Source organism: Bubalus kerabau, chromosome 8, assembly GCF_029407905.1.
Source record: "Bubalus kerabau isolate K-KA32 ecotype Philippines breed swamp buffalo chromosome 8, PCC_UOA_SB_1v2, whole genome shotgun sequence".
Lineage (NCBI taxonomy): Eukaryota > Metazoa > Chordata > Mammalia > Artiodactyla > Bovidae > Bubalus > Bubalus kerabau.
Genome location: NC_073631.1, coordinates 28157436 through 28182635, shown reverse-complemented (window position 1 = coordinate 28182635; position 25200 = coordinate 28157436). Strand labels below are relative to the sequence as shown.

The window sequence follows — 25200 nt, the reverse complement described above, 5'->3', positions numbered from 1 at the left end:
CTATACCGGAAGCCAGAGACAAGATGCCCCTACAAAAACAAAGGTTGGCAAGCTTACTCTGTAAAGAGCCAGAGAGTTGCCATCTGGCTTTGTGGAACACACGGGCTCTGCCATAATTATTCAATCATAACACAAAAGCAGCAACTGATAATACATAAATGAAAGAGCAGGGTTGTGTTCCAATGACACTTCATTTACAGATACTGAGACTTAAATTCATATAATTTTCATGTGGAACAAAATATTCTTCTCTTGATTTTTTTCAACCATTTAAAAATGTAAAAACAACTTTTGGGGGGTTTTCAAGGGCTAAGTCAAAGATCTCTCTTGGTAAATGTCACATAGCACTTGAAAATATGTGGGTTATTTTCAAACATCTTTTGATATTGATTTCTAACATAATTACACAGTCATAAGAGAATAGACTCTGTATGAGTTCAAAACCTTTAGGCCATGAAGTCTTTGCACCTTGTTTTATGGCCCTGGATATGTTCCAGTGTCTCCTGGCTTATAGTCTATGGGAACTTAAAATAGAATCTGTACCCTGCTGTTGTGTGAAAAATCTTAATTATATTGAATTGGGTCATAGAGCTTTTCAAGTTACTATATCCTTCTATGTTTCTGTCTATTCACTCTATTAGTTTTTGAGAGTTTGATATTGAAACTCCAACTAAAACAATCTTAATTTATCTACTTAAACTGTAATATATAATTGAACTATATGTAACATTGTTCCATATTTTCCAAGTCTCCTGTAAATGTGTTATCATACTTTCATAATAATTTAAAAAATAAAAAGAAAGAAGAAAAAAAAATTTTTAATAAAATAAAAATGTACAATCATTCTCATTTGGCAGGTTGCACAATAACAAGCACTGGAATGGATGTGACTCACGGGCTCCAGCTTGCTGATTTTCATTCTAGAATTCAACATAGGAGAGAATGAAAAAAATCACAGTGGTACAGACCATTGCTATGTCAGAGATATTTTACAAGGTGGGCCAGAGTATAGAATAATCAACAAACAACAAAAAAAATCCAGATAGATAGAATAAGCCAAAGATTGCAAAGAAACAGTAAGGCAGCAGATAGTAGGCCAAAAAAACTGACCCCAACTGAATACTACCATATGAAGCAAAAGAATGAATATTATATCATATGGCAAAAGATGTCACTAAGTTAAGGGTCTAAAAAGGAGAACCTTATCTTGGATTATCAGGTAGTGTCTAAACATCATAACAAGCGTCTTTGTAAGAGAGAGACATATATGTATAATTATGGCTGATTCACACTGTTGTATGGCAGAAACCAGCACAGCACTGCAAAGCAATATTCCTCCAATTAAAAAATAACAGCCCCCCACCACCAAAAAAATAAGAGAGTTGCAGAGGGAGATTAGAGAGACACAGAAAGGAGACAGCAGTACAAAGAGGCAAAGGGTGATGAGCCCACAAGCCAAGGAATGCTGGCCTCCACCAGAAAACAGAAGAGGCAAGAAGGCAAGTAACAGATTCTCCCCTGGGGCTTCAGAGGGGGTGCAATCCTGTTGACTTTAAATATCTGGCCTCTCGAACTGTTAGAATAAATCTTTTGTTTTTAAGCCACCATGTTTGTGGTCGTTTGTCACAGCAAACCCACACAGCACACACAAAACAATTCACACATTTGGAAACAAGCAAGTCAGGAACACCTGTTAAAGAAATCTGCCTGATATTTTATCACTAACATAATCCCCACCATAGAGCTGGAGTGAAGTATTTAGCTATTCCTGTCAGGACCCTCCCAACAAACCAAATCCTTTATTTAAAACAGCAGCATCTTAGCAATAGGAGAAAACTATTCTCGGCTCTCTCAGCTATCCAACTTACAAGCTCATTAACAATGAGAATCTTTTGCCCTTTGGAAAATAAAATCTACAACTAAAAGAGGTTGGGGGTGGGGTGGGTAGAGCACTTTATCACTTCCATAAGAAGTTCTAACTCCCAGACTAGGCATTATGTGGTTACTGAATATATTATCTAGAACATTCACAAGCATCTCTGCTCTGGTTTTTTTCCTCTAGATGTGTGCTCAGTCATGTCTGACTCTTTGCAACCCTATGGACAGTAGCCCGTCAAGCTCCTCTGTCTATGGCATTCTCCAGGCAAGAATACTGGAGTGGGTAACCATTCCCTTCTCCAGGGTATCTTTCCAACCCAGGGGTCGAACCTGTGTCGCCTACGTCTCCTGCATTGGCAGGTGGATTCTTTACCACTGCACCACCTCAGAAGCCTTCTAGGGACCTCTCTGTCAAGAATATTCCTCACCAAGCTCGCTCTGCTGTATCTTTAATATAGTTTTAGTCTATCTTCATCACTGACACTAGGCACCTCTCCTTCAAAAACATTTGAGAAGGTGTATCAGTTTCCTATTATTGCTTTAACAAATTAGCACAAGCTTAGTGGCTTAAAACACCACAAAAGCACACTCTTATAATTCTAGAGGTCAGAAGTCCAACATGGGTCTTACTAAGCTAAAATACTGGTGTCAGTAACACTTCATGCCTTCTGGAATCTCTAGGGAAGAATCCGTTTCTTTGCCTTTTTCAGATTTTTTTTTCAGTGACAACTTTTATTTCACTGTTGCTTCAAAATTGTCTTTAAAACTAAGCACACAGAGAAACAAAGCCTAGAAATGAACGGGCTGTGTGTTCACAGAAATAAACACACCACATGGTATGTGCTAGTAGGTTTGCTCAGAAGACAAAGAGTGGAAGTCACAAGATCAAGTAGCTATCTTATGGAGTTCTAAGAAAAAAAGATTATTCTATATTCAAATGCAAGTTTAAATATTTCCTCTTCAGCTGTCATTCTAGCAAAACCAATGTGGCAGCACAAAAGAAGAAAAAGAGAGAAAATAAAACAAAGAAAGAAACAAAACAGAAAAACACACATTAGCATCAAAGGTCAACACAAGGTCAAAGGTGAGAGTTCAAGCATCAGAGAAGCTGAAGAGACAGGGATTCAAGAAGCCACCTGAACTCCCTGGCCTATATATTCTCTTCCTCCATCTTCAAAGCCAGCTGTGCTGTATCTTCAAAATTCTCAGACTGCAACTTGCTTCTCTAAGTATATCACATTCTTTGAGTATAAGCCACCTACATCCCTCTTATACAGACCTTTGTGATTACATAGGGCTCCCCCAGGTAACCTAGAATAATCACTCCATCTCAATATGCTTAATTTAATCACATCTTCAAAGCCTCTTTTGTTACATAAGGTCACATAGTCACAGCTTCTAAGGATGAGGATGTGTACCTTGAGGGGAGAGGAGTATCAGCCTTGCACAGAGGGTTCTGGGAACACGGGCAACTGAGTCACCCACGTAACTGAATCCTTCCTGCTACACATAATTTAAAATATCAAAAAGAGACTTCACATTTTATTTAAATATATAGCTGACTGCTGAGAAACTATGGGAAATTCCCACAGGCCAGAAAGGAAAGGAGAACTGAAAAGCAGAATAGCAAGCATACAACTGGCATCATGGGGCCATGAGAAAGTGGAAAGGAATTCCCAGATCAGAACATCACTAAAGGGGAAGGACCTGGGTTTTAAACCAGGCAGACATGAGAAGTGGAACTAAGACCCAGGTTTGTCTAGACCTCCAGAGCACTGTATTTTCAGTATAAAAGGTCACAGAAAAATTACACCACCACCCTCAGAAAGACAGTAAAAATTTTTGAACCTCTTCAAAATCTGCAAGAAAGAGAAACTCCAAGGCTAAACGTACATTCTCTAGGAATGCAGGAATCCTCAAGCCCAGCCATTCACATGAAAGCAGATCACAGGCAGTGATGGCATTTAGAGGAGGAAAGTCAAGTAAGCAAATTCAAAATGACTCAGGAGGGACAATTTTGAATCTCAGCCCTCACACCATTCCCCAAAAAATAAATAAATGAAAACTTTGTTGTCAATCTAAAACTCACAAAACATGTAAGAAAAAAAAAAATCTATCACGAGAGATGCAACAAACACAGCAAAAGGCAAAGAATTAGAGCTCCAAAGAACTTGGGGTAATAGGACCAACTGAATGAGATTAAAATTCATACGTTTAAACTACATAAATAAATAAAAGAAGGAATAAAAACAATATGGGAAAAGCAAAGCTCTATTTAAAAATGCAGACTTAAAAAAGAGCCAGACAGAGCCAATCTAAAGAAAGCAGAAAGAAGTGAAACATACCATACAAAGGATAAGTAAAACTTCATTTGTTGACATGCCTTCAACAAATTGTTTTTTAAGAAAAAGAACAAGAGTAAGTTCCTCCAAATTTCCTTAACTGAAAAGAACAGCTATCAAGAAACCAAAGTAAAAATCATACTCAATGGAAAAACCTGAGAAATATTTCTTTCAAAATTCAGGAGACAAGGGTGCCAGCCATCACCACTTCTATTAAGCACTGGGGTAGAGGTCTTAGATAACTATGTTTAAGAGTGAAAATGGCACAAAGATGAAGGATAAACACAGCTGTGGTTATTAAAATTAATGAGAATATCTATACAGGAAATCCAAAAGACTGTAAATACTATTAAAATTAGTAAGAACCAGAAAAGCTGCTAGAACTAGGATCACCATCACAAAAATCAACAGCATGCTGATGCACCTCCAAATCTTTTAATGTATTTCTTTAAATGCAATTTCTAATAGGTTCCCAAAATATAAGGTGCATACAAACAAACAGGGAAACCTAGGGTGTTGCAATTCATGGGGTCACATAGTCAGACATGATTTGGTGACTAAACAACAACAACAACAACATAAACAAATCTAACAGAAGTATTAAAAGATGTCCATGGAGAAAACTGTGAAATGAATTGAAGAACATGAAAAAGACCTAAATTAAATGAAGAGATGTATGTTCACGGTTGGGGACACTCATTATAATAAAGCATCAATTCACCTCCTATTTAGCCTACAAATTTCATGTATTTCTAGTCAAAGTCTCACTAGGTTTTAGATCATTTATACCATGATTCATCAAGTTTCATGGAAGAATAAATGTCATCAAAGAGCTAGGAACATTTTTAAGATTAAGGACCAAGCCTGTGGCTGCTGCATTTTTTCTCAGCCCAGCTACAGTATCACTAGCACAGTGCATAAGAAATGCTTCTAGTGGCAAACCAACCTTTGTCAATGGTTACATTTAAGTGTCCCAAATTTTACCTTTGTTATTGCTTTTACCATGCTCTGCAAAACCTGAGCCTGACTCTACAGTTTTTGGATCTATTTTAATTAGTAAATTTAAATATATAAACAAAACTAAAAGGACTAAAGAAGTTAAAAATAATCCAAACAAATATCAGAATTTATTATGGCAGTTTGGTAATCAAAATCAAGTAACTAAACAAACAACAATGCAGACTTGAAGAGATATGGAATTCTAAATTAATATGGAAATAGTAGTAGTTAATTAACAGCTTTTTCACAATTACTTTCCCATTTTGAAAAATAATAGTAGGAATCCCTACCTCACACCCTTTGAAATCCCTACCTCACACCATAGCTTTAAAGCCTAAATCTAAAAAGCAAAACTTAAACTTTGTGGGGGAAAGTACAGAATAATGTTTTGCCTTTGTGGCTAAAGACAATTCTTAAACAAGACTGCCCAAAAGCACATATAATACAAATATAGCATTTACTATATACAAGAAGTATTCAAAATGTTTTACATTTACTAACTAATGGGCTTCCCTGGTGGCTCAGATGGTAAAGAATCTGCCTGGAATGCAGGAGACCTGAATTCAATCCCTGGGTTGGGAAGATCTCCTGGAGAAGGGAATGGCAACCCATTCCAGTATTCTTGCCTGGAGAATCCCATGGACAGAGGAGCCTGATGGGCCATAGTCCATGGCGTTGCCAAAAGTCAGATATGAGTGAGTGACTAACACACACACACACACAATCTTCACAACAACACCAAGAGGTATGCAGTACTACTGCCTCCCTTTTCCAAGTGGGGCAAGTTGTGCACAGAGATGTTAAGAGAGTAGCCCAAGGTTACACAGCAAGGAAGACACAGAACTGGGATATGAATCCTTGTTCTTACCTACCAAACTAGAAATCACATTAAAATTGTAAATTCTATATAATAAAAAAACACCAGACAAATGTAGGATATGCCTAGGACTAGAGGATATTTCCAGCACACACATATATATTAAAGAACACCTACAAATCAATTAAAAAAAAACAACAATAAAGACATTGAAAAGTGGTCAAAGATAATAAGAGGCAGTTCACTGTAGAAGAATCCAAAAGGCCAATCAACAAATGAAAGATGTTAAATCTCATTATATATCAGGAAAACAAAAATTAGAACAATGAGGTACTCACTAGTGAACTTCATAGCAGATCTCACATTCACTAGGTTGGTAAAAATTAAGCCTGATGACACCACAATGCAGAGACCCTAGAACTTACATTCAAGTAGAAGTGTAAAAAAAAAAAAGAAGTGTAAATTATTGTAGTCACTTTACAGAACTTTGTGGTACCTAAAAATGTTACACAGCCTTGACGTACTCCTTTTCCTATTTGGAACCAGTCTGTTGTTCCATGTCCAGTTCTAACTGTTGCTTCCTGACCTGCATACAGATTTCTCAAGAGGCAGGTCAGGCGGTCTGGTATTCCCATCTCTTTCAGAATTTTCCACACTTTATTGTGATCCACACAGTCAAAGGCTTTGGCATAGTCAGTAAAGCAGAAATAGATGTTTTTCTGGAACTCTCTTGCTTTTTCCATGATCCAGCGGATGTTGGCAATTCGATCTCTGGTTCCTCTGCCTTTTCTAAAACCAGCTTGAACATCAGGAAGTTCACAGTTCATGTATTGCTGAAGGCTGGCTTGGAGAATTTTGAGCATTACTTTACTAGCATGTGAGATGAGTGCAATTGTGTGGTAGTTTGAGCATTCTTTGGCATTGCCTTTCTTTGGGATTGGAATGAAAACTGACCTTTTCCAGTCCTGTGGCACGGAACAACAGACTGGTTCCAAATAGGAAAAGGAGTACGTCAAGGCTGTATATTGTCACCCTGCTTATTTAACTTATATGCAGAGTACATCATGAGAAAGAAACGCTGGACTGGAAGAAACACAAGCTGGAATCAATATTGCCGAGAGAAATATCAATAACCTCAGATATGCAGATGATACCACCCTTATTGCAGAAAGTGAAGAGGAACTCAAAAGCGTCTTGATGAAAGTGAAAGTGGAGAGTGAAAAAGTTGGCTTAAAGCTCAACATTCAGAAAACGAAGATCATGGCATCTGGTTCCATCACTTCATGGCAAATAGATGGGGAAACAGTGGAAACAGTGTCAGACTTCATTTTTGGGGGCTCCAAAATCACTGCAGATGGTGACCGCAGCCATGAAATTCAAAGACACTTACTCCTTGGAAGGAAAGTTATGACCAACCTAGATAGCATGTTCAAAAGCAGAGACATTACTTTGCCAACAAAGGTCCGTCTAGTCAAGGCTATGGTTTTTCCTGTGGTCATGTATGGATGTGAGAGTTGGACTGTGAAGAAGGCTGAGGGCTGAAGAATTGATGCTTTTGAACTGTGGTGTTGGAGAAGACGCTTGAGAGTCCCTTGGACTGCAAGGAGATCCAACCAGTCCATTCTAAAGGAGATCAGTCCTGGGTGTTCTCTGGAAGGACTGATGCTAAAGCTGAAACTCCAGTACTTTGGCCACCTCATGTGAAGAGTTGACTCACTGGAAAAGACTCTGATACTGGGAAGGATTGGGAGCAGGAGGAGAAGGGGACGACAGAGGTTGAGATGGCTGGATGGCATCACTGACTCGATGGACGTGAGTCTCAGTGAACTCCGGGAGTTGGTGATGGACAGGGAGGCATGGCGTGCTGCGATTCATGGGGTCAGAAAGAGCTGGACACGACTGAGCGTGTCCATAAACTGAACTGATGTGTCTCTTACTAAACTAGCAATTCTGCTTTTAGGCTAATATCCAAGAAAAATGCCCCTGTCCCCAGCCATACATATATGTATCAGGATTTTGCTGCAGCCTTGTTTGAAATAGTAAAAAAAATTTTAAAAATCTCAAACACCATAACTAAGGAATTCACAAACTCTGGTGTGATCACACAGTAGAATACAAGTGTTAATCTATTTCTAGTAAATCTAGAAATTCCAAACATAAAAATGGAACAAATTGAATATAGATAAAACAGACCATTTACAAAAATTTTCAAACACAGAAACAACACTATATAGTCTTTGTGGTTGATTAACAGATCAAATAGTCATATAGTTATATAAACGTGCGTAGAAATGACATATGTAGATTTTAGGGTAGTAAGTACTTTTGGTGAGGGCTGGGAAAGGGAATGGACAATGGGCCTTTAACTGTACTATAGCTTTTAGCCTTTTAAAAAGAGAGAGGGAATTCCTTGGTGGTCCAGTGGTTAAGACTTCATTTTCCAATGCAGCGAGTACAGGTTTGATCTTGGTGGTCAGGGAGCTCAGCTCACACATGCCTCATGGCCAAAAACCCAAAACATAAAGTGGAAGCAATATTGCAACAAATTCAAAGAAGACTTTAAAAAGGAGAGAGAGAGACAGAGCAAAATACTAAGTTTGTAAAATCAGTCTGTTGGGCTCAGGAGAGTATACCATATTATTTTCTGTGCATATGAAACATTTCCTAATTAAAAGTAGCTTGAAGATGTAACAGCCCCCTTCTTGCTGCTGCTACTGCTGCTAAGTTGCTTCAGTCGTGTCCGACTCTGTGTGATCCCAGAGATGGCAGCCCACCAGGCTCCTCTGTCCCCGAGATTCTCCAGGCAAGAATACTGGAGTGGGTTGCCATTTCATTCTCCAATGCATGAAAGTGAAAAGTGAAAGTGAAGTTGCTCAGTCGTGCCTGACTCTTAGCGACCCCATGGACTGCAGCCCACCAGGCTCCTCCATCCATGGGATTTTCCAGGCAAGAGTACTGGAGTGGGGTGCCATTGCCTTCTCCAGCCCCCTTCTTACTGGAACACTAAAACTAAATTCTTCTGCTTTGCTTTCTTCTGTCAATTGGTCCAACTTGCCTCATCCAGCCTTCATTCACACTATTCCCCAAACACAGCTACTTATATCAAGATAGTCTCATTTGTCTCAAATATTTCACATCAGTTCCCATCTGCGCATCTCCAGGTACTGTCCACATCCTCCCCTACAAAGTGCTGCCATTTAGGAAAATGGAAGCCTTGCAAGTGAAGGTGGTACAGAAGTCAAGGCAGCAGGCAGCCCCTTGTTGAATCTTTACTTGTCTATCACACTTTGGTAGACGCACATGTGAAACTTGATACCACCTATCATTTCCCTTAGGTACCCACATCCTAAATGCACACGCATGCACACACACACACACACACACACAAATATACACTCTCATTTGTAACATGGAAGAGCACTTAGATTTAACCATCCAACCTAAAACAAGTCTAGGATTTATTACTACAAAGGTAAAACTGTCCAAACATAAACTTATTTAAGTGACTCGATTTTCTGATAAATCCCCAAAGTATGTGTTTTTTTAATTAAAAAATTGAGAACAACATAAATGTTTCCTTGTGTGTGTGACTGCAGTTTCCAATACATTATAGCAAAAATCCCTCAAGTCCTCATAATTAACTGTTTAAATTAGAAATAACATCTAAAAGTTATGATATGCTTCTAATTAGATTTGTTTACCAGTGTGTCTTTAACTTTCACTAAGAAGGAGCCTTTTAAAGATAATAAGCAATTTATTTCTGAGTAGTAGTAATTGCATGTTATGGTTGGTTTGTAATTTTGAAGAGAATGGGATTATGTAAAAGTCTACCAAATGAGTGATATAAAAATTATTGATTCCCATAAAACTACTTCTAAGTGTATAATTAAAAAGCCTATTTGTCATTAGAACCTGGTAAACAAAGGAACTGCAAGAATTTTTTGTTTAACAACAACAACAGTTTCCTTATGAGATCAATTGTAATAGAAAGTAAATTTAGACCTATGACAAATAGTTTCCTTCCTTTGGGAGACAGAAGGCTGATAAAAACAAATTACGGATCTGTTAACTTGTTGATAGTGATTTTTTTTATGAGCAGGAAGCGCCAACCTTTCCTGTTTTCTCTTTAAAACAAAGAAAAGTGAATACACAAGAAAAGCTTTTAAGAGAGTGCAAAGGCTAAAATGAAAGGCCATACCAAGGCAAGATTATAAAAATGTCTACAACTGGCATTGCTTTCTGAAGCAAATGCTTAAAAGAGGAGGTCGTGGCAAAACTTCTAGCGCACACATGGACAGATTTTGATGAAGGAGCGTGTCAGTGGCACAAAGTTATCCGGCCAGTGACCTTAACCAAGTCTGTTCATTTTACAGCTGAATCATCCGAGTAGCAAAATGACAGGCTCGGGGACAGAGGCAGAACTGGGGCACACTTCTGTTTGGTGCATTTTTTTATCCCGGTAAGACTGTATCATAGTGCCTACCGGACATAGTAGGCATTATGATATAGTGCCTATATCATAGGTCATCATAGCAACACAGGTCATTTTTAACTCGGAGATATAACGGCAAAGACAATATTATAATGCATAAGAAACTGTAGGTCTTGCTTCACAGCCAGATCGATATGGGTTTGATTAGCATGTCCTTAACTTACTCCCTAGCAGACCTGGTTGCACAGTTATAAACCAATAGTAAGGTCCTCACTCATACAGTTTTGCGATTAGTTAACTACCAAATCCCGGCTTACTAATTTTGTGATTATTTTTCTTTTACCCAACCTGGAGAATTTGTCACATATGCTGACATTCATATACAAGTTCACAGCGCATTGCCTGGAGTAGGGGAGCAAAAAATCCTACCCAGGATAAAGAGTTCTTATCGCTGAGATCATTCTAGCAAATAAAATTGCTCAAAACTAATAAACATGCATTTATGCACTTTTTTGGATCGATAACATACAATGCCACTCCAGTAGAAATGTCATGCATAATGTTCTTTATAATCTAGTTTAAGTAGGTGTTGAGGCATTAAACCACTGAAACTGAAACTGTTAGTCGCTCAGCCGCGTCCGACTCCTTGCAAAACTATGGACCGTGGCCCACTAGGCTCCTCTGTCCATGGGATTCTCCAGGCAAGAACACTGCAGTGGGTTAGCATTTCCTTCTAGAGTAAGCTTTTCAAATGATGAAGAAGTTGCTAGAACATTCTAGAATTAAGAAGATTCAGGCAAATTTCTGCTCAGAGGACAAAGGATCTCGGTAGGGGACATATGGGGTTTTTACAACCAGCACATGTATTTCTTATGAAACTCTTAATCCTGGCGTCTCACTGGCCCTCTCCAGCCAATGCTAGTAGCAGTCATGGTTACTCAGCCTCCTGCTCACAGTAGTTGGTCCATGGATTGGGCCCATAAACCCACATGCTTAACTAGTATGTCCCATATGATGATACAGAGATATTGAAAGAGCACAATAAGGACAATTAAAATTGATTCTGCCAATGGCTTGTCTTATACATGGAAAGTTCCAGCCTCAAAAAGAACCTATGCAGAGGCAAGCTGGGCTGAGAAATGGACAGAAGGAGCAAGAGTTCTGACCTTTTTTGAGCCCCTTGATCCAGCCATACTTGAAGATATAATCACTGAATCTCCCAATTATATCCTTTAGGAGTTTGTGCTATCTTCAGTTCAGTTCAGTTCAGTTCAGTTGCTCAGTCATGTCCGACTCTTTCTGACCCCATGAATCGCAGCATGCCAGGCCTCCCTGTCCATCACCAACTCCCGGAGTTCACTCAGACTCACATCCATCGAGTCAGTGATGCCATCCAGCCATCTCATCCTCTGTCGTCCCCTTCTCCTCCTGCTCCCAATCCTTCCCAGTATCAGAGTCTTTTCCAATGAGTCAACTCTTCGCATGAGGTGGCCAAAGTACTGGAGTTTCAGCTTTAGCATCATTCCTTCCAAAGAACACCCAGGGCTGATCTCCTTTAGAATGGACTGGTTGGATCTCCTTGCAGTCCAAGGGACTCTCAAGAGTCGGAAACACATTAAGTTCATTTATAACTTATAGAGAATTCAGCCTAACACAAGCTTCATCTTGCAAGTGTTTATCATAACTTTTTAACACTTGCAAACTTGCAGTGACTGTCTACCTTCCCTACTATGACCACCTTCCCCACCTAAACTAACTCTAAATCCTTCACTTTGTCAATAGGCTTTAAAAAAAAAAAAAAAAAAATGAGTACTCCCTTTAAGCCTAAAAGACCTCTCTGAAACTGGTTCCTCTTGGGACCAAACAAGAAGGGAATCAGTGAGCCAGAGAAATGTCCTAGGCCATCATCCTCCTGCTCACAGCCTCCCCAGGCCTGAACTCCAGCCTCAACTTAACTGCCGAGCAGGTCAATGGTTGCCTATAAACTGGGACCAAAGGTTATGTGACAGAAAAGAGGGATCACAAAGGAGGATAAGGAAATCTGGGGGGCTATGTGCAAAGTTTTGAATATGATGAAGGGTTGACAGGTCACGTGTGTGTCACAACTTTATCTCATTTGTACTTTAAATACATGCAGCTTATTGTATTCCATTAATACCTCAATAGAACTGTTCTCTCTCTCACACACACAGCTTTATAAGGAAAAGCATTTTACAGCATTATCCTTTTTCCAGCATGGAACAAAACCTTATACCGAAAGTTGCAAATGTAATTGGGTGACAAGGAAGAAAGCCACACACCAAGGACGGTAGAGCAGGATGACAGAGGAAGACTGGGACGTTGAGAACATGCTCACACTGTACATGGCCTCCAGACTACCTCCTTCTAGAGATCTTGCTACATGAAGACAATAAAGCTTAATTATTATATGAAGCAGAGCAGCTGGGTTTCTGTTAGCTGCCTCTGGACTCTACTCCTAATATGGTGATCTTTAAAGCCAATAAGACCAGGTCATTCCCATGCTAACTACTTTTTGTTTCTAATCTCAAAATAAAGTCCAAATCCCAGGCTACCTAGGGGCTTCCTCAAGGGCTCAGAGATAGAGAATCTGCTTGCAATGCAGGAGACACAGGAGACGGGGGTTCAATTCCTGGGTTGAGAAGAACCCCTGGAGTCAGACATGGCAACCCACTCCAGTATTCTTGCCTGGAGAATCCCATGGACAAAGAAGCCTGGCAGGCTACAGTCCATGGGGTCACAAAGAGTCAGACACGACTGAAGCAACTGAGCACACACACCCAGACTGACAAATACAAGGGTGTGAAGGGTCTGGATGTCTAGAGGTAATTCATTAGCCACCACTCCCCACCTCCAGCCATACTTTGCATTCTTCTAATGAGTCCTCTCCACTTTGAGTGCCACACAGGCATAGCACATGGTGCCCTGATACTCCTAGCACCTGGCTAAGCACCTGGTACAGAAGAGGTACTCAAAAGATCCTGCTGTCCTAAAGAGCTCATGATCTCGCTTATTATGCATTAAAGATGCTTATTGCCAAATCTAATCAACAGTTGGGAGGAAGAAATCCAGCTTAGTGATCTTCCAGATTATTCTATCTCTATACAATCTATAAAAGAGTTTCATTCTTTCATCAAATATCCACCACATTGTAGAAACAAGATGCAAAGAGAGACCTGAATCATTTCTAGAGCCCCTACATTTTTTTGAGCTTCCAAATTCTATCAGGGTAAGTGAACGGCTCTGAGGATGAAAGAGGAATGTAGGACCTTTAACTCTGTAGTTAAATTATTCAAAAATGTTCTGTCAGCACTAGAGCAAGAGAGAGGTTGTGATGATAGTGGAGGGTAAGAAACTTAAAGTGCTAATAAGATTTAAAGGGACTATACCACCAAAATGTAACGTGGCATCCACAGATACATGGAAACTAAGGCCCCAGAACCCTCCCTCTCCATGCTCCAACAGTCAGAATGAAGAATTACACCTGACACTGAGCTCTCCCTCTGAACTTCTGCCTAACGTGGACAATTAAAGAACAATTTTGTGATGACTGAGCATGTATTTCTCTGATGCCAAACATCTGGACACAGATTTGAAAATTCTATAAAAAGTCTGCATATTGCAAAATGCTTAACTAAATGTTAAGTATTTTGCAATATCCAGACACTTAGTGCTGAAGCCAAGACCTCAATTCTTTGTTTCATTTTCATTACTCAAATGACACAACGAAGGCTGACGTGCTTTTTGTAACGTTTTTCTTCTCTATGTTCTCCTTGGTGCCGAGCACACTGCTTTATACTTAAAGGGCACAAAACGGATAGCATATATGTTATCTGCTGGGGAGAAATTACATAAAGAGTTCTAAAGTACAGGATCCTGACTTGCCATCTTCCAAGGATAACTAGTTTAAAGTAGCTCTCACAGCCACCAACAAAATTTCCACCACAATTTACATCCTCCTTCTTCAGAATGGTTCTGGGAGACAAGAAGCAGAGTTTTGGGTGAAACAGCCCTGTACTGACTCCTCCATTCAATATACTAGATACCAACCATATGCCAAGGTGGTGCTGTGCATTCAGGAAGGCAGAAGTGATTGGGACATGGTCCTTATTGTTGAGGGGCATACAGTCTAACAAGACAAAATAAAAGGGCAATTGCTTTTTTCAATGACTTCTTCATTGATCAACTTAAGAATCATGTCTGAGCAGCATCTGACACAGATGCTCAACTCTGCCTCTTTAAAACAGCATGCACTTGGCTTCTAAGACACCTGCCTCAACAAGGTTTTCCTCCTACCTGACCAACCATTCCTTCTTAGGCTCCTTTGCTGGCTGCTCATCTCCCAAAACTGTTACCATAACAGAGTCCTTGGTTCAATTCATGAATCACTACCCTTCTCTACCTCTCCTCCCTAACTGGTTGATTTCATCCAGAAGCAATGCTAAATACTACTCTCTACAATGACGACTTGCTGAATATAAACCTCCAGCTATTTCTCTCCCCTGAACTCCATCATTATTAGTCTACCTGCTATCTGATATCTCTACCTGGGTATCTAATTGGCATCACATCCAATACTGAACCCCTTACTTGCCTTCCAAAGCCCATCCAACCGCAGTCTCCCCATTCCTGTTAATAGCAGATTCAGCCAGCCAGTTGCTTGACTGGCCTCTCTCTCACCTCAAGCTCATCCATCAGGAAATTATATTGGCACCACCTTCAAAATCTGACTCTCTCTCTTACTTCCATTGCTATCTTATTGGTCCAAACCTCCGTCATCTTTGCTTAAATTACTGCAATAGCCTCACATGTGGTCTCACGGCTTCCACATTTATCATCTATAATCTGTTCTCGATTCAGGAGCCAGACAAACTTTTAAATGAAAACCAGGCCTGAAGCCACCAATGGCTCCCCATTTCCCTTGGTGTAAAAGCTCAAATCCTTCAAACTCTCTGACTCAACTTTAACCACTCTACCCACCCCTTGCTCACTCTGTCCCAGCCCTAGTAGACTCTTCTCTGTCCCTTGCATACATGAGAAATATTCCTTCAGGATCTTTTCAAAGTCATTCCTTCAACCAGCTTTTTCCAGATGTCTGTTCATCTCCTTCAAGTTTCTGTTCCACTGGTGTCTTCCAGAGAAGGTGAATTCTGACCACCATATATAAAAATATGCCTTCATCCTCCCCTACCCACCACACTCCCCTCCAATCCGTGCTTCATCCTTCTTACTCTATTTCTCTATTTTTCTCCATAGCACTTGTTTTTTTTTATTTTTTTTTTTTTACCTTCTTTTCCCAGGTGGCATTAATAGTAAAGAACCCACTGCCAATACAGGATACATAAGACATGAGGGTTTGATCCCTGGGTTGGGAAGATCCCTTGGAGGAGGGCATGGCAAGCCACTCCATTGCCTGGAGAATCCCATGGACAGAGGAGCCTAGTGAGCTACAGTCCATGGGTTTGCAAAGAGTCAGACATGACTGAACAACTAACACTTTGACTTTGATGATGTATAACATTTACTTCTTTGCTTATCATCTATCTTCCCCTTCAAATGTAAGATCCATGAAGGTAGGACATTTTGGTTTGTTTTGCTCACTGTTGCCAATGCTCAATTAATATTATTGGAATAAATAAAAGAAAAATTAGTTGGGTTTATCTAATAACACATTTATACTGCTGCTGCTGCTGCTAAGTCGCTTCAGTCGTGTCCGACTCTGTGCAACGCCATAGACGGAAGCACACCAGGCTTCCCCGTCCCACATTTATGCTAGATTAATAATAAACTGTATTAGACTAATAATGAGCCCTAGACAACTATGACTATAACATAATTTTACAGGAAGTTTATTTGTTCAGGGGAAATGCGACAGGAAAAACCTCAGACATATAGATTTTGACCAACAATGGGAGAAGAAGAAAATAGTATTTCAAGAAGCAGATTCTATAGTAGACTGATAAAAGCAATTCATATTTATTATTTTTAACTATATTTTAATGCTAATTTTCATGTCTTAAAATATTTGCTTGTCTTCTAGATTTGATTTTGATCAAATTGCCATGTTTATGCAAGTTTTCATTAGGTATGTTTTACCTCTGGTGAATAGGGAGCAGCCAGTTCTGCAAATTCAATTCAAGAAGTTATTTAGAGTATAAGCTCTCTGTTAAAAGAAAACAATGTCAGGAACTGCAGGATGCAATATAGAGAACGCTATGATCTCCGCCAACTACAGGTGGGAAAAAAACAAACACAAATTATCTACAATATGGAGCATTAGTATGGTTCAACAGAAAGGACAAAGTAAAATAAAACCTTACAACACTAACTCTCAGCCCTCACTGCAATTTAGAATTAGCTAGAAAGCTTTAAAACAGGGTTTTCTAACCAAAAAAAATGACATGCCTCCTCCCTCGCTCTGAATCCTGATTGAATCAGTCTGGGGTAGCACTCAAGTGTTACAACTCCCAAGTGAAAATTTAAGGAAACAGTTCCTTCAGACTAAAGAAACAGGAGGCTTTGGGGAACTTTACAAAGACAGAGCAAGGTATGCTAGGCCAAGAGCAGAGGATCAGCTATGACAGGCAACAAAGCACGAAATGTCTGGGAAAACCTCTGTGGCTGAAATACATGAAGAGACGCACATGGTGAAAGATGCTGAACAACATGCTAAGGAATATGGGTTTATTCTGTAAGAGTTTTCATCCATTATTACAAGTAGGTTTGGATTATTCACTGTTCAGTGACAAGAGAATATGGAGGATCAATTCAGATGAAATGGGATATGAAGGAAGGTGAACTAGCCTGTCTTCACCAGTAATTCAAATGTGTATGAGGTGTTGATGGCCCACTTTTAAACTACCTAAAACTGTACGAAAATTAAACCACTGAGATGTTCAAAACTCACTTTTCAAAAGTAGGCTGAAATACAACTATTCCCTAAATAAATTTTCTTTCTTTGTAAAAGCCTCTTAATTACCTTGTTAAACTTGGTGAAAGAAAATAACCTCATTTCAAGTGAGAAAGGACATACATGGCACCTTTTGGTCACTCTATTTTAAAATCAAAAGTTGGGAAATTTCACAGACATATTTGGCACAAAGGCCAATTATAAATGCCAGCTCAACAGCATCATGTGAAAATTCCAGGTTCTGTAAACAGTGAATCATTTTAAATTCAAAATCCAAGTAAATATTCAGCAACCACTTACATATTTTAAATTCACTCAGTAGTTTGAACAAGTGCAGAGAAATAACATAAATAGCATAAATCTAACATGTTAAAATATTAAATAAGAATAATTTGAAAAATAATGAGAATTTTGAAAAATAGCAAATACAGTAATTTGAAGGCAATTACAGTAAGTAGATTTTTTTTTCTTTGGATGAAGTACTAGTGTGTTTCCATTTATTTTAGAGCACAGACTGAAAAAAATTATACTTTTCCAGCCCTTCATTGACCAGAATAGGACTCAAAATAATGTCCAGGTAAGTCATTCCATGTTTATACTCACCATACCTCAGCCATTTTTTTTCTTACAACTGAAGGATTAGTATTACTATTTTGAGGGTAGGAACTCTTGTCTCTGTAGGCCTGCCTGAGTTAATATCAGCCTGTAAGTGTTAGAAACCCCAAAAGCTTGAAAACCTTTTCATTATAACATATAGATTTGTAATTCTGAAATTTAAAATAATTCAACTTTTTACATGAAGCTGTAACAACTTTTTTTTTTTTTCCTATAGTGCATCCAAAGCATTTATCCACATCCTCTCCTTTTATCCTAAAAACTCCTTGAAGGAAAAATGAAAAATATCATCCACCAGTCTATAAATGAAAAACTCATGCAGACATTTGCCTGAAGTTAAATTCCAAGCAAGGTGTAACGGTGAAATTCAAACTTAGGTTTTCTTCCTGAATCTAGTTCTTCTCTCCATAGACTGTCCAAATATATGCATTTTATCTGCTATGTTTTATCTGTTTTAAGACAATTTCAATTTCAGAGACACTTAAAATTCAAATAAACATATATCTTAGGATGGATGTAAACAGGTATAATTTTTGACTGCACAGAGGTTTTTTTCCCCAAAGCAACCCAAGGTATTAGGGAAAAAAAAATACTGCAAAAAATATCAGTAGAAACAAACTTAGAGAGACTTTAGGAGAACAAATTTAGAATAAGAAACAAAACTGAAACTTCTGAAATGACCCTTCTCGTTTAAAGACTACAAGTTATTTTCTGATTTTACATTCTTAATTAAAACTATTCACACAAACATACACACATTATAACCAGCAGTCCAATTCCTAGAAGTTTTTTCTTCTCTGCTTAAGAAGTAGGAGATAGAAATCTTCAAAATGTTACATATTTTAAGATAACGCTTACCTCATACTTCCTAAAATTCCCCATCAAAAAACTAGGAATAATTTTTAAAAGCTATTTTTCACTTTTTTATCAAAATATTTTCAATCAAAATTATTTTAAAATAAACTATTAAAAATAAAATAGACCATTTTCCTGAAGCAGTTTTCACTTTATCTATATCCTGAACAGTATTAAAAAGACCTGAGTTATCTCCACACTTCCCAAATTCATCATACTTTCTCTACCCAACAAGGATCTCCCTTAGTCCTAAATTTTATGGCTCCTAAAGTCAGCCCTTCCTTTACATAGCATTCATTTTCCCACCTCATAAATCCTAACTAGATCTTGTCTTCACTGAGTAGGTATTTGCCTTTGTGTGTGTTTATTATTTCCTACAGTTCTCAGCAGAATACACACAATGGGAAAACGTTTACTGACTGAAGAAAACTCTTGAGATCATACATAGAGAAGATAGTGAATGAAAAAGAGGCTTTATAAGGCATGCTTATTTCAAAGCCATTCAGCTCACTGCTGTATTCCCAGACTTAAAACAATGCCCTGCACACAGTAGAGACTCAGTAAGTATCTGGTGAGTGAAGAAACATTGCTTCTTCAAAATGGAGAAAGTTCTAGAGCAAGTCACTCATATGACATCATGAAGGTACATGAAGAAACCATAGCTTCTGCCTTTCCTCCTGTATCTATAAACTTGATATTCACTCAGTTCAGTTCAGTTCAGCTGCTCAGTCGTGTCCAACTCTTTGAGACCCCATGAACTGCAGCACACCAGGCCTCCCTGTCCATCACCAACTCCCAGAGTTCACTCAAACTCACATCCATCGAATCAGTGATGCCATCCAGCCATCTCATCCTCTGTCGTCCCCATCTCCTCCTGCCCCCAATCCCTTCCAGTATCAGGGTCTTTTCCAATGAGTCAACTCTTTGCATGAGGTGGCCAAAATATTGGAGTTTCAGCTTCAGCATCAGTCCTTCCAATGAACACCCAGGACTGATCTGCTTTAGGATGGACTGGTTGGATCTCCTTGCAGTCCAAGGGACTCTCAAGAGTCTTCTCCAACACCACAGTTCAAAAGCATCAATTCTTCTGCGCTCAGCTTTCTTTACAGTCCAACTCTCACATCCATACATGACCACTGGAAAACCATAGCCTTGACTAGACGGACCTTTGTTGGCACAGTAATGTCTCTGCTTTTGAATATGCTGTCTAGGTTGGTCATAACTTTCCTTCCAAGGAGTAAGCATCTTTTAATTTCATGGCTGCAATCACCATCTGCAGTGATTCTGGAGCCCAAAAAAATAGTCTGACACTTTATTAGTATTCACTGTACTAATGTAAAATTGTTCAGTACAAGCATGTGTGTAGACGCACTTAGTCGTTAAGTAGTAGTCGTAACTTTTGCCACCGCATGGACTGTAGCCAGCCAGGCTCCTCTGTCCAAGGGATTTCCCAGGCAAGAATACTGGAGTGGGTTGCCATTCCCTTCTCCAGGGGATCTTCCTGACCCAGGGATCAATCCTGAGTCTCTTGTGTATCCTGCGTTGGCAGGCAGATTCTTTACCACTGGAGCCACCTGGGAAGTGCAGTACAAGGGATTCTATTAATTGAAACAACCAAACCATAAACAACAACAAAAATCAACCACACCTTTGGCTAGTGATCAAAAGTCCATGACAAGTTAGAAGGATGTTCCATCCAACCAGTTTAATGACAGGCTTTTCAGACTGATCACCAATTCTGCTCTAGTCTCAAAGCCATTAGCAGGCCACCTGCACATGTGAACTGCACTGGGCAAGTAAACAGGCTGCTGCTGCTAAGTCGCTTCAGTCGTGTCCAACTCTGTGCGATCCCATAGATGGCAGCCCACCAGGCTCCCCTGTCCCTGGGATTCTCCAGGTGAGAACAATGGAGTGGGCTGCCATTTCCTTCTCCAATGCATGAAAGTGAAAAGTGAAAGTGAGGTTGCTCAGTCGTGCCCGACTCTTAGCGACTCCATGGACTGCAGCCTACCAGGCTCCTCCATCCACGGGATTTTCCAGGCAAGAGTACTGGAGTGGGTCGCCATTGCCTTCTCCGTAAATAGGCTGATTGAGTCCTAAGTTCCTGAAGAAAATACTTTAAGAAACAGAGTGATAACTCTCAAAGCAGGCTGTGGCCTTTACACTTGCCACTTCCATATTCAATGTAGGCTTCAACAACACTTTTAGAAATGATCTCAGATCTAATCCCACAACTTTCAGTTTATTCCAGAAGCAGAAGTCCAGGTGAAACTGAAACCTATAAAGGGTCCTCCTCTTTATGTCTTAAAAAGAAATGTCTCCCAAGTCTTCAGCCTTTACCCTGTCCCCAACCACTTCACATGCCCCATCTTAAAATAATGAGGAGAGACCAGGAAAGACACAGAATCTAAACAATAGCAGTGGTACATTTTCAGCATCTATTTAAGACTTGGTTCAAGGTTAACCTTTCATTTGTTTCCAATTTAAATTGCCGAACTCATCTAAACTTGTTCACAGTTTATAAGCAGTAGACATTAATTCAAGAAATATCCTTTCTCTAAAAAGCCTTAGATTTAAAAAGCTAACCATTTGTACAGTCCTGTGAATTCCCAATTAATTATGTTTTACCATATAGCTATTAAAAAACAGTAGAATGCCCTTTGAAGGTCAATCCACTTTGAAGGTTGGACAGATAACAAAGGTCTTATGGCTTCCCTCGTGGCTCAGTCGGTGAAGAATCCACCTGCAATGTGGGAGACCTGGGTTCGATCCCTGGGTTGGGAAGATCCCCTGGAGGAGGGCATGGAAACCCACTCCAGTATTCTTGCCTAGAGAGTCCCCACGGAGACTGGCAGGCTGCGGTCCATGGAGTCGCAAAGAGTCAGACGTGACTGAGAGACTAAGCACACACACACATAAAAGTCTTAGTATGTTCCTTCAGAATCACCTTTCTCCTTGCTCTCCTGATACCACAGTAGATACAGCTAGAAATGACGTATCTGGAAAGCAAGAGAACTAGATTTAATAATAATTTGCCTTTGGAGAAGCATATATATATGGCACATTAATCTATATAGACCCCTCAATCAATTAAGTATGTAGATATTCTACTGTAAGTAAGTAGATACTATAAGGTTAAATATCTGGTAAACAGGTGACTAAATCATGAGGGGGAGGGGTAGAAGTCAGAGCATAAAGTGGGGAATATGAAGTTCTAAGCAGGCCATTCAGACTAATTAAAGAAAATACCTGGAGAACTGGTCAGAATTTATTTACTTAATAAACAATCAAAGTGATAGGCATGCTTCAGGGAACACAAAGGTGAATTCTGATCTGAAATTTGACATGGATCTCCAATTAAAGGAGCTGAGTCGCCAGGTGTTCAGAATTTTTCCCAAGTGTATCATTAGTGACATGTTGATTAAATTCCTACTAAGACACATACAAACTAGCCGGAAAAACATACTTTACACCATTTATGTTTCTTTAACATATGCTTCTTTATGTCTTGTTTTCAAAGCTTTGCAATTACATTCACATACACAGGAACAGTAATAGTCAAATGACCCAGCTCTCTCTCCTGTTGGTGACCACAAGGCAGTCTCCCCACTCTGAAGATGTAACCTAAGCTTACACAGATGGCCTAGCTCTCAACTAATGAAGAGGAGCCGGGTTTGTTTTCAGGGAGGGTGCTGCAAAAAACGCCAGGTGTATTTATAGAAAGGAGCAAGACTATGATAGAGGCATGACGACAGAAGTCTAAGTTTCTCTCACCTAGTAAAGAAGGCTGCAGAAAGATCTGGATCCCATAGCCCAGTTTCCACTCCTGACTCTCCAACTACCATCTCTGTAAACTTATTAAAGCCCTTTCTGGTCTATCACCTTATGTACAAAATTTACACAAGGCCCCTTGCCTCGGATGATTGTCAGAAAAAGGAACGAAATCGGGTATGTAACATCTGGGACGTGGGAGTCACTCGATAAATGGCAACCTCTTCTCCCATCCTCCTGTTCACCCAGAACAGCCCCTCAAAAATTACAAAGATACGGATGGAAGGGTTAAAACTAAAAAGCTGGTTGGCAGGAAAGAACACTTCGGGTGGAGGCTCGCTTATTTACCGGAGGCTTTCGTTTAAAATGGAGTTAGGATATTGGTAACAGGGGGACACATGGAAAAAGCATCAGGTATAAGCAGAACTACCCCCTCCCGCCCCCCACACCTCCCCCAAAGACATTCCTTTAAGTAAGCACGAAACAAACTTCGGAAGCTGCGGATATCCTGTGAACCTACTCGGTGGCCTCAGTGAAAATCACAGGCACACGTAGAGCTGAACACGACGTACACCATCCATAAGCCGCCTTGTCAGTTTCTGATCACGCTATTTTTGCAAAACTGTCCTCAAATCCGAGGCTGCTCTCTCGCCTCCAAATTCGCCCCAGAGGCGGCTGGGAGCCAAGAGCGAGTGGCGGAACGGATAATGAGGATGGTAAAGTGGAGATGTCTGGTCAAATGACTGAAAAACAGGGCGGTGGATGAGGGGGCGGGGTAGAGCAGTGGGGCAGGGACGCGCGGCCACCGAGCCAGAAAGACGGCGGCTTCACAATGAAAGGAAGAGACTGCGACAGTCGCCGGCTCCTGGTCCCCGGCGGATACCGATGGCGAGGCCGGGGGCGCACAGCAGAGCGTGGGAAGACGGGAAGAGGGGGCTGGAGGAAGTGGCTACGGAGCACCCGAGCAGGTGCAAAGCCCCCAGGCGAAGAGAAACGGGCTCGGGATACTCACTGTGTAGAGTAGGTTGAGCGCGCACAGGCAGTTCTTGGAACACGCGAAGCCCCCGCAAACCATCGTGAAGCCTGTGGTTCCAACTGCAGGTAAAATCTGGCTCCGGCGGAGCCTCCAGACAGCCTCTTTGTCCTTGCCTCAGGGCCTAGCCAAGGCGAGGCCGCAGCCGGGCTGCGAGTGTGGAGCCCAAGGCTTGGGCTGGGGCTGCAGTGCGCGGCGCGCCCGCGGCGGCTCCAACCCGCTCTGGAACCTGCGGCCGCAGCATTGGGAGCCTGAGCCCGAGCCCCGCCCAGCACCCCCCCTCCACCGCCTCGCCCTACGCCCTGATTGGCCGCCGGCGGAGAACAAAGGTAGAAATATGCAAATAAATGCGCTCAGCTAGCTGGGATCCAGGAGGGGAGGGGAGAGGCGGCCCCTGGGAGGGTTGGGCAAGGGGCGGAGGCCGTGGGGGAGGGTGCCGGAGGCCAGAGTGTGACAACGACCTCGCCTCGGTTCCTGGGGAGCAGGTGAGGAGGAGAGGGCGGGGCTCCGCGGAGATCCACGCTGGCAGGGAGGAAGATGACAGCATCTCCCGGTTCTTGGCCCCAGCGGGTGACGTGGCACCATTTTAAATGAGATTTTAAAATTAAGCACCTGGCCTTATTTGAATGAAGAAAGGAAGGAAGGGATGAAGCAATAAATGAATAAATGTGAACGACCTAAACGAGAAAAATGAAGTGGGGAAAATGAAAGGAAGGAAATAAAAGAATAAAAGGAAGAATGAAATATCTGCTTTTCTTAGAAAATAGGTTAGATATATGACCCATAATTGTGACTCTTGTCAGGTTAGATGTATCCTACAGGGGTTTGCAGAAATGCTAATGAACTTTATGAATACATGTATAAAAAACAGAAAATCAAGAGGTGGGTTGTTTTTTTTGGTTTGTTTGTTTGTTTTTGTCTTCCAATCCTGCCTTTCAATAAGCTGGGGTGTGGGGGAGGCAGGGTTTCCTCCACAAATAATTGAAAAAATTTAAATGACAGTCTCCACTTCTGTCAATTCATTATCATTTTGATCTTCTGCTATAGAAATGCATAATGGATCTTCAAATGCCTCGCATGTAAATTGGGATATTAACAGTATGTCAAACACTTTTTGCACAGTTTCTGGCACTGTAAGTAAGGACTCAATAAGTGCCAGCTAGTATTAGTATATCTAACAGTTTTTGAATACCTACTGCATTTCAGGCACTAAGGTAAGCAAATAAAGGTTTGGTTATTTCATGGTGAAGTAAAGTAAAGTTGGTCGGTCGTGTCTGACTCTTTGCGACCCCATGGACTGTAGCCCACCAGGCTTCTTGGTCCATGGGATTTTCCAAGCATGAATACTGGAGCGGGTTGCCATTTCCTTCTCCAGAGAATCTTCCTGACCCAGGGATTGAACCCAGGTCTCCCGCATTGTAGGCAGCCGTCTTTACCGTCTGAGCTACCAGGGAAGCCCATATTTCATGGCGCGTTCTACCAAAAAATGATCTTACAGAGAAATAATCAGATATTTATAAAATATATAAA

General features: G+C 40.5%; 1 protein-coding gene across 1 annotated transcript in view; it reads right to left on the bottom strand.

Annotated features, from left to right (window-relative positions):
• Positions 1-23921, bottom strand: part of TSPAN13 (tetraspanin 13) — a 38279-nt gene extending 14358 nt beyond the window's left edge. The window contains exon 1 of the mRNA XM_055589917.1: positions 23650-23921. Coding sequence (XP_055445892.1) covers positions 23650-23712 — 63 coding nt within the window. The 5' untranslated portion in view covers positions 23713-23921. The remainder of the gene's footprint in view (positions 1-23649) is intronic.
• Between the last annotated feature and the right edge of the window lie 1279 nt (positions 23922-25200).